We start from the raw sequence: 10,100 nt of genomic DNA on the forward strand, positions 1-10,100 counted from the left end.
CCAGTATCCCTGAAGGAGCGTCTCCACCCCCATCATTCAGCCCGGACACTGAGGTCCAGCTCCGAGGGCCTTCTGGCGGTTCCCTCCCTGCGAGAAGCGAGGTTACAGGGAACCAGACAGAGGGCCTTCTCGGTGGTGGCACCCGCCCCGTGGAACGCCCTCCCGTCAGATGTCAAGGAAATAAACAGTTTAGGGAAGTTTTTAATGTTTGATCTTTTTCTGTGTTTTTAATATCCTGTTGGAAGCTGCCCAGAGTGGCTGGGGAAACCCACCCAGATGGGCGGGGTATAAATAATGAATTATTATTACACAACTGGGGCCATCTTTCCATCCATGGTTTTTCCCCTTTCAGTTTTTTTCCCTACAAAACGTTAGGCACTTTCCAAGTGCTCAATAATAATCCTAATAAAAATAAACATTATTAGTTCCAATGCTTTATTGAAATGATAACCTTATTAAGACAGTCGAGGCTCCTTTTGAGAGAGGCGGATTTCCCCCAGCAGTGATCAGCAAAACAGAGAAGGGAAGAGGGACGTTCTCAGGAGTCCAGAAAACCCTTTTCCTCGCAAACGGTTTACTGGAAGCACACTCTAAAGGCAGAGAGGCCTCTACATACGTCCTCCATCCACGCTTCTTCTTCCAAAGCACACAGCCCAAAGCTGCTTCCAGGCCACCCCATCAGCGTAAGGAAAATATACCCAGGCCCAGTTCAGTTGGGGGTGGAATTATCAGAAGGGTGCTTATATGTGGCGTTAGCAACTGGTTCCACTTCAGATCTTGAGATCTAGAAGCTTGGGTGGTCTGAAGCAGCAATCGTATGTCCAAGAAGATTCCCACCCACCTGGGATTTCCAGAAGAGACACAAACACGTACGCCCCAAATTCCAATCCTTGCGGTCACTGGGAAGGCAGGTTTGCCGTCTACGCGCTGCACGAAAAAATTGACGGAACCACGAGGCGGCACAGGAGAAGTGTTGGTATCTTGTCAGGTATGCTGTTCAAAATCTGTCAAAGAAGAGTTTCTCAGCAAAGAAGATCTCTCTGAAATGAGGCCGCCCACATTTCCTCTTAAGGTAAGGAGGTAAGAGTACCTTGCAAAGTAGTTTTGCCGGCTACTGCACCAGCCGGTAGGTGATATACCGTCCGGCCGTCTCGCTGGGACGGATGATCTTCACCACCTGGAAGTAGACAGTTCTCAAAATCAGGTACTGATTTGGGAGAAGACAGGTACTGGTTTCAGAATCAGGTACTGATTTGGGAGAAGGGAGGTGCTGGTTTCAGAATCAGGTACTGATTTGGGAGAAGACAGGTGCTGGTTTCAGAATCAGGTACTGATTTGGGAGAAGGCAGGTACAGTGGTGCCTCACAAGACGAATGCCTCGCAAGACGGAAAACTCGCTAGACGAAAGAGTTTTCCGTTTTGGAGGTGCTTCGCAAAACGAATTTCCTATGGGCTTGCTTCGCAAGACGACAATGTCTTGCGAGTTCCTGCTGGTTTTTTTCCCTCCCCCCTTTTTTCTAAGCCGCTAAGCCACTTATCAGCTGATCCGATCAGCAGATAAGCCGCTAAAAGCCGCTAATAGCGCTAATCCTCTAATCCTTCAATGGGCTTGCTTCGCAAGACGAAAAAACCGCTAGACGAAGAGAATCACAGAACGGATTCTTTTCGTCTTGCAAGGCACCACTGTACTGGTTTCAAAATCGGGAACTGATTTGGGAGAAGGCAAGCAGAGAGCCAGTAGCCTTTTTCACACAATACACGCGTAATGTATTGGAATCTGTTGGCAGCGGTGATGGCAGCTAATTTCAGTAGTTAAAAAAAAACATGAGACTAAGTCGAACAGACACTTTAATTTTACTGTAATGTTCTCTTTCCCATGACTGTAAAACAAGCATGTCCAACAGGTAAAAATGGGGCTTTTCCTCCTCCCTTAAAAAGGTCAACAACTTTGACTTGAACCCCAGTTTTTAGCTCTGTGAGTAGATCACAGTCTCTTGGGAGTTGCTATAGACCATGAACTGGTCCCATCCCCTTCAATTCATGTGTGGCCTGTCCGCAAGTCCTTACCTGGCCTCGCTTGATTCCAAAGTAGCGAGCCACCGGGTCCCCGGCCTGTATCCTGGGGAGCTGGTTCTCTCGGAGCTTACTGGGGGAAAGCAGTTAAGGGAAAGCAATCCATCTGTTTCACCTCCCCGGGAAGAAAGAAGGCAAATGTAACAAGCCAGGTTCAATTTGGGGAGAATCCTAGAGTTGGAAGAGACCCCAAGGGCCATCGAGTCCAACCCCCTGCCAAGCAGGAAACGCCATCAGAGCACTCCTGACATATGGTTGTCAAGCCTCTGCTTAAAGACCTCCAAAGTAGGAGACTCCACCACACTCCTGGGCAGCAAATTCCACTGTCAAACAGCTCTCACTGTCAGGAAGTTCTTCCTAATGTTTAGGTGGAATCTTCTTTCTTGTAGTTTGGATCCATTGCTCCGTGTCCGCTTCTCTGGAGCAGCAGAAAACAACCTTTCTCCCTCCTCTATATGACATCCTTTTCTATATTTGAACATGGCTATCATATCACCCCTTAACCTCCTCTTCTCCAGGCTAAACATGCCCAGATCCCTTAGCCGTTCCTCATAAGGCATCGTTTCCAGGCCTTTGACCATTTTGGTTGCCCTCCTCTGGACACGTTCCAGTTTGTCAGTGTCCTTCTTGAACTGTGGTGCCCAGAACTGGACACAGTACTCCAGGTGAGGTCTGACCAGAGCAGAATACAGTGGCACTATTACTTCCCTTGATCTAGATGCTATACTCCTATTGATGCAGCCCAGAATTGCAGTGGCTTTTTTAGCTGCTGCTGAACTCATTCAGGTCCTGGCTCGTGGCAACTAGCGTCAGACCAGGGCGGTGGGGGGGGGACAACCCCTTTTGGCCCGAGGGCCACGCTCCCTTCTGAGGGCCACCTTCGGAGGGCAAAAGGGGATGGAGAAATCAACACAGAAGCTGTGTGGTACGAGGGTTAGTGTCAGTGTTAATTATCTTCCTTATGTATTTTGTGTTTCTGTAACATGACCTTTGGGGCACGGGTGGCGCTGTGGGTTAAACCACAGAGCCGAGGACTTGCCGATCAGAAGGTCGGCGGCTCAAATCCCCGCAATGACGGGGTGAGCTCCCGTTGCTCGGTCCCTGCTCCTGCCAACCTAGTAGTTCGGAAGCACACCAGCGCAAGTAGATAAATAGGTACCACTCCGGTGGGAAGGTAAACAGCGTTTTTGTGCACTGCTCTGGTTCTCCAGAAGCGGCTTAGTCCTGCTGGCCACATGACCCGGAAGCTGTACGCCGGCTCCCTCAGCCAGTATAGCGAGATGAGCGCTGTAACGCCAGAGTCGGTCACAACTGGACCTAATGGTCAGGGGTCCCCTTTACCTTTACTTAGCATGACTTTTGAGACCTATGAGGATAGCGCAGGAGAACTAAAAGAAGGATACTATCGGGCCAGTAACTCGGTCACCTCCTCTTTGGTCATAACAACATGCTCAGGAACCAACTGCAGAGGCGGAAAGAAAGAAAGGTAGAATAAGATTAAGAATAATTTATTATTTATACCCAGCCACTCTGGGCGGCTTCCAACAAAGGCCCTGGCCTTAGTTGAGACCAATCTAACCACCTTGTGACTTGGGACCTCCAAAGTGTTGCCATTTGTGGACCTTAAGGTCCTCCGTGGGGCGTACCAGGAGAGGCGGTCCCGTAGGTACGTGGGTCCTAGGCCACACAGGGCTTTAAAGGTCAAAACCAGCACCTTAAACCTGACGCTGTACTCCACTGGGAGCCAGTGCAGTTGGTAAAGCGCTGGATGAATGTGATTCCGCGGCAAGGACCCCGTAAGGAGCCTCGCTTAACACCCCCCCCCAATTTCCAACGCCCACTTTCAGGACCACCACCCAGAGCATCCGTTTAGTTTCCTTCTCATCTTGGAAGCTTTCAGTTGCCAAAGCAGCCTTTACACAGTGTTAAATCAAACAGAGGAGACGCCTCACCTCGTGTTCAGTGATGTTGATCAGCAGCTCTTGCTGAAGGAACTGCTCAAGGATGTATTTGGGAGCCATGTCTACGAGAGACTGAAAAAGAGCGGGAGGAGAAGCGACATAAGCTAATGTCAGGCTTCAGGGAATCAGCTTCCCCCACCCCACCCCCTTGGCGCTCATCTCGCTTTACTGGCCAAGGGAGCCAGCGTACAGCTTCCGGGTCATGCGGCCAGCAGCACTAAGCCGCTTCTGATGAACCAGAGCAGCGCACGGAAACACCGTTTACCTTCCCTCCAGAGTGGTACCTATTTATCTACTTGCACTTTGATGTGCTTTCGAACTGCTAGGTTGGCAGGAGCAGGGACCGAGCAATGGGAGCTCACCCAGTCATTGTGGGGATTCGAACCGCCGACCTTCAGATCAGCAAGTCCTAGGTTTAAGACTTGCCGATCAGAAGGTCGGCGGTTCAAATCCCCGCAATGACGGGGTGAGCTCCCGTTGCTCAGTCCCTGCTCCTGCCAACCTAGCAGTTCGAAAGCACATCAACGTTCAAGTAGATAAATAGGTACCGCTCCGGCGGGAAGGTAAACGGCATTTCCGTGCGCTGCTCTGGTTTGCCAGAAGCGGCTTAGTCCTGCTGGCCACATGACCCGGAAGCTGTACGCTGGCTCCCTCGGCCAGTAAAGCGAGATGAGCGCCGCAACCCCAGAGTCGTCCGCGACTGGACCTAATGGTCAGGGGTCCCTTTACCTTTTTTTGAGTAACCCCCCCCCCCTCGTCTTATACACAGAAAAGTACGGTATTTCTTCGCCTGTGAAGGTTCGTTGCCCACCGAACGTCTCGTGCCCAAACTAGTGCCAACTGTGCCCTCTGGGCTGGACACCGCGCAGCCGGATTTGGCTACCTGTTTAGCTGACGGGGTCATGCCCTGCTGAACCACGATGAGGGCCCGGGTGATGTTTTCCTCCTGCATCCGCTGGCAGTACATCTTAATGGTCTTAATCCCAACCTTTGGCTCCTCTGAAAGGGAAGAAATAATAATAATTTATTATTTATACCCCACCCATCTGGCTGGGCTTCCCCAGCCACTCTGGGTGGCTTCCAAAAAAATATTAAAATACTGTAATACATCCAACATTAAAAGCTTCCCTGAACAGGGCTGCCTTCAGATGTCTTCTAAAAGTCAGATAGTTGTTTATTTCCTTGACATCTGACGGGAGGGCGTTGCACAGGGAGGGTGCCACCACCGAGAAGGCCCTCTGCCTGGTTCCCTGTAACTTGGCTTCTCACAGTGAGGGAACTGCCAGAAGGCCCTCGGAGCTGGACCTCAGTGTCCGGGTAGAACGATGGGGGTGGAGAGGCTCCTTCAGATATACTGGGCCATTTAGGGCTTTCAGGGTCAGCACCAACACTTTGAATTGTGCTCAGAAACGTCCTGGGAGCCAGTGTAGGTCTTTCAAGACTCGTGTTATATGGTCTCGGCGGCCGCTCCCAGTCCCCAGTCTGGCTGCCGTGTTCAGGATAAGTTGTAGTGTCCAGTCACCTTCAAAGGTAGCCCCACGTAGAGCACATTGCAGTAGTCCAAGCGGGAGATAACCAGAGCATGCACCACTCTGGCAAGACAGTCCACAGGCAGATAGGGTCTCATCCTGCGTACCAAATGGAGCTGCCCTGGACACAGAGCTGACCTGCGCCTCCATGGACAGCTGTGAGTCCAAAATGACTCCCAGGCTGCGCATCTGGTCCTTCAGGGGCACAGTGACCACATTCAGGACCAGAAAACGGCACGGTTGGCGTGAGGAAATAATTTGTCCCCACCATCCTCTCTGGAGCCAACAGGCGAGACTTTCGTTTCTTAATAAAATAAGACAAGCTTCCAGACCTCAGTGTGACGGCGAAGCAGCACCTGTGAAGTTGCACGTACAGCGTTGTCATTGAAATTCTACTCGATGTTGATCCAGAGTAGATTCCAATGCAGAGTTAGCAAAGTAACAACCTAAACGGCGATTCTCCAATACCTGCAACACTTATTTTGTTTTTTTGGGGGGGTAAGGTTTCTGACAAGTTCTTGCAGTCACAGAGTTACCTATGCGATGATTCCAACTTTTCATTTCGGGGTGACCTTCTCCCCCCACAACTGAGAAGAATGAGTCCCCTTTCCAGCAAAAGCTCATCCCTTAACAATGCATGAAAACGTTTCTTGCGGGGGGCGGGGAGAAATGTCATGTAAATTCTACTTTATATTGATCCAGAGTAGATTCCAGCGTATAAGTTAGCAGAGTAACAACTTAAACACGTTGCAGGATTCCCCAAAAATAGACCAGAGGCAATTGTATTTCATTCAGCAGAGCTTTACTGCTTCTGAAGGCAAATGAGCAGAAATCACTGAGTTAAAGCTGACCGAAAGTCCAGAGGTAGCATTATTATCAATTTACGATGGGACGGAAGGTTTGCAGGCTATGAAGGACTTGCTCATAAGTTTACTGACAACTGCATGAATTATTATAGCTAAGAAGTAGGAGGGGCAAGCAGAATATAAAACGGAAGAAAGGTATAAAGATATTATATTAATGATAAATTAACGTGCCATTAAGGTAAGACGGAAAATATGCAGGAGAAATGATTTTGAGGAAAAATGGAGGGTGTTCGTAGTTCTGGGATGTCCATAAATCATCAGTCCCTGTTAAATGGGGGTTGGAGGCTGGATGGCGTCTAACAGATTGAGGTTGAATCCTGACCAGAAAGAAGGACTGTTTTTGGGGGACAGAGGGTGGGCTGGTGTGGAGGACTCCCTGGTCCTGAATGGGGTAACTGTGCCCCTGAAGGACCAGTTGCGCAGCCTGGGAGTCATTCTGGACTCACAGCTGTCCATGGAAGTGCAGGTCAATTCTGTGTCCAGGGCAGCTGTTTACCAGCTCCATCTGGTACGTAGGCTGAGACCTTATCTGCCTGCGGACTGTCTCGCCAGAGTGGTGCACGCTCTGGTTATCTCTTGCTTGGACTACTGCAATGCGCTCTATGTGGGGCTGCCACTGGGATCGGCTGCCAAGACCATATAACCCCGGTCTTAAAAGACCTACATTGGCTCCCAGTACATTTCTGAGCACAATTCAAAGTGTTGGTGCTGACCTTGAAAGCCTTAAACGGCCCAGTAGACCTGAAGGAGCGTCTCCACCTCCATCGTTCTGCCCGGACACTGAGGTCCAGCGCCGAGGGCCTTCTGGCGGTTCCCTCATTGCGAGAAGTGAGGTTACAGGGAACCAGGCAGAGGGCCTTCTTGGTAGTGGCACCCGCCCTGTGGAACGCCCTCCCACCAGTTGTCAAAGAGAAAAATAACTACCAAACTTTTAGAAGACATCTGAAGGTAGCCCTGTTTAGGGAAGCTTTTAATGTTTAATAGGTTATTGTATTTTAGTGTTTTGTTGGAAGCCGCCCAGAGTGGCTGGGGAAACCCAGCCAGATGGGCAGGGTATAACTAATAAATTATTATTATTATTATTAAAACAGAAAGGGGTCAAACCATCACAAGAGGTGCGGAAATTCTAGGAGGCTGGACAGTTACAATGGAATGGTCTCGGTGGTGGGGTGCACATTTTTATTCTTACTTATGATTATTACTTTGTCAAAATAAAAAGCTCCAAAAATAAAAACTAAAGCAGATCCTGTTGAAAGAAAAAAAGAGAAAGCTAGCCAAGCCTAAGAAGAAGATGACACAATCAAACCAGCAGTCAAAAGGGGATCAAACATTTTGCTGAATGCCATCGCCTCACCTGGGAAGAAGACAAACATCTGATCGGTGGGGTCATCGTTGTGGGCCACCAACACGGTGAGGTCCGTCCGCCGGGGTCTCCCTTCGCTGGGCTTGTCGCCAAACTGGGCTTTGAACTCCTCCAGGGTCTGGTCCAACTCGTCCTGGGTGACTAGGTAACCTCGATCGTGACACAGCTGGAGCGATTTGGAAGTGAGGAAGAACAAGAGGGGAGAGAGAGGTCCATTGCAGGTTACAGCAACAGCCAAGGGCGACATTTTTCCACCCCAAAGAGCCGCTAGCTCCCAAAATCTAAACGGCAGTTTCTTTATCCTAAGATAACCTGTCTCTGCTTTTAAAGATGCTGTCTAGCTTTGTCATACCCCTTCATGGATCCCTGCCTTGCCATGGCGAAGGGGCTTGAATAACTCAGAGAAGCTATGAGCTATGCCGTGCAGGGCCACCCAAGACGGACAGGTCATAGTGCAGAGCTTTGACCAAACATGATCCACCTGGAGCAGGAACCGGCAAGCCACTCCAGTATCCCTGCCAAGAAAACTCCATGGACAAAGACAACAGGCAGGCATGAAGGGGGTATGTAATGTCAATCTGTTTGGGGTTGTTTTTTTTTTAGCTTTTGTGTTGTTTGGAAAGCAGGGTGTTGACAGCAGTCACGAAATTAAAAGACGCCTGCTTCTTGGGAGAAAGGCAATGACAAACCTAGACAGCATCTTAAAAAGCAGAGACATCACCTTGCCGACAAAGGTCCGTATAGTTAAAGCTCTGGTTTTCCCAGTAGTGATGTATGGAAGTGAGAGCTGGACCACCAAGAAGGCTGATTGCCGAAGAATTGAGGCTTTTGAATTCTGGTGCTGGAGGAGACTCTTGAGAGTCCCATGGACTGCAAGGAGATCCAACCTCTCCATTCTGAAGGAAATCAGCCCTGAGTGCTCACTGGAAGGACAGATCCTGAAGCTGAGGCTCCAAGACTTTGGCCACCTCAGGAGAAGAGAAGACTCCCTGGAAAAGACCCTGATGTTGGGGAAGATGGAGGGCGCAAGGAGAAGGGGACGACGGAGGACGAGATGGTGGGACAGTGTTCTGGAAGCTACCAGTATGAGTTTGACCCAACTGCGGGAGGCAGTGGAAGACAGGAGTGCCTGGCGTGCTCTGGTCCAGGGGGTCACGAAGAGGCGGACATGACTAAACAACAACAACTCTATATATATATATATATTTATAGATAGATAGATAGATAGACAGACACACACACACACACACACACACACACACACAGCCTGGGACAGGTGAGGCTGCTGATCCCTTATTTTCAAATCTGAAAGTCGACAGCTATGGACATGACCCTTAATTCCCCTCCAGGACTGTCTTCGCACAACGGCCCTGCCAGGTAGGAATCCGAAGTACTGCGCATGCGCGATGAAAGGGAGCCCCCCTCCTCCCCCCACCCCGTTCACGGTCTCTTCCGACCCCCGCTCCCTTCTCCCCTTCTCCCTGCCCGCCCGCCCAGACCTGCATGATGGTTTTCCGGATCTTCCACAAGCGGTACGTCTCCTCCTCGTCGTCCATGGCGCCCGGCGAAGCGTCGAAGAACACGAAGGACGCGCTGCGCAGGCGCAATAAGGTTTTCAAAGCACCCGGCAAAACTACGCCTGCGCAAAGCGCGTCGCCCGGGCGCCGTTTTATGACGGTAAGGACTCCACGCATGCGCATAGACTTCACTGTCTCCCCAACGAGCGCCAGCAATGGCAGTTCTGCGCATGCGCGATTTAAAAAAAAAAGCTATCATGGGTTTCTCCGGCGCCGTACTGCGCAGGCGCCCACGCTTCCTGTTGCCCTGCTGTCGCTATAGCAACAATGCGACCATAGAGATACTACGCAAGGGGGAAAAATAAAGAGTAGTGCTAGGGACACAAAAGTTGTTGGGCTTTAGCTTTGGGAAAAGTTAACCCTATATATGGCTTAAATGCACAAAAAGCCCAATATATTAGCTTTTTTTTCTTTTTGTTTTCATTTTATATTTTTACTTTGTTGCATTTTTTCTTTTATTTTTGGAAGATTTGGGTGTAATGTTTAATTCCTGCCTTCCCTGTCATTTAAAAAATGCAACAATTTTATTTTTTGAAAAATTAATAATAATAAATAATAATAATAAATAATAATAAATAATAATAATAATAATAATAAATAATAATAAATAATAAATAATAATAATAATAATAATAATAATAATAATATATGCAATATATTAGCTGCAGGGAGATGGAATTGGCAGATGTGCAGATTCTGCTGACCTACAACTCCCAAGAAAGAATTACAGC

At 49.2% G+C, this 10,100-nt stretch overlaps 1 protein-coding gene and 1 long non-coding RNA gene across 3 annotated transcripts in view; one reads left to right on the forward strand and one right to left on the reverse strand.

The window, feature by feature from the left end:
* Positions 1 to 1,749, forward strand: part of LOC310697618 — a 47,308-nt gene extending 45,559 nt beyond the window's left edge. The window contains exons 2-4 of the long non-coding RNA XR_014521103.1: positions 67 to 1,204; positions 1,328 to 1,357; positions 1,735 to 1,749. This is a non-coding gene — a long non-coding RNA (uncharacterized lncRNA). The remainder of the gene's footprint in view (positions 1 to 66; positions 1,205 to 1,327; positions 1,358 to 1,734) is intronic.
* Positions 419 to 9,449, reverse strand: POLR2E (RNA polymerase II, I and III subunit E). Of its 2 annotated transcripts, XM_083484164.1 has the most exons (8): positions 9,292 to 9,449; positions 7,784 to 7,958; positions 4,918 to 5,033; positions 4,026 to 4,106; positions 3,477 to 3,535; positions 2,068 to 2,146; positions 1,091 to 1,177; positions 419 to 1,004 (listed from the first exon to the last, which is right to left on the reverse strand). In XM_083484164.1, the coding sequence occupies exons 1-7, from the start codon at positions 9,346 to 9,348 to the stop codon at positions 1,112 to 1,114; spliced, it is 633 nt and encodes a 210-aa protein (XP_083340290.1). In that variant the 5' UTR covers positions 9,349 to 9,449; the 3' UTR covers positions 419 to 1,004; positions 1,091 to 1,111. The 2 variants fall into 2 exon arrangements, with proteins under 2 accessions (XP_083340290.1, XP_083340289.1); XM_083484163.1 differs by having other exon boundaries at positions 419 to 1,177.
* Positions 9,450 to 10,100: the final 651 nt, after the last annotated feature.

The sequence above is a fragment of the Podarcis liolepis genome (assembly GCF_965112155.1).
Source record: "Podarcis liolepis genome assembly, chromosome: 18".
Lineage (NCBI taxonomy): Eukaryota > Metazoa > Chordata > Lepidosauria > Squamata > Lacertidae > Podarcis > Podarcis liolepis.

Excerpts from the sequence above, each read along its gene's own strand:
- POLR2E (XM_083484164.1), bottom strand. The coding sequence starts at position 9,348 with ATGGACGACGAGGAGGAGACGTACCGCTTGTGGAAGATCCGGAAAACC. Across the intron at positions 7,959-9,291 it reads TCCGGAAAACCATCATGCAG|CTGTGTCACGATCGAGGTTA; the intron begins GTCTGGGCGGGC and ends AAATCGCTCCAG. Across the intron at positions 4,107-4,917 it reads TGACCCCGTCAGCTAAACAG|TCTCTCGTAGACATGGCTCC; the intron begins GTAGCCAAATCC and ends GCTCTTTTTCAG.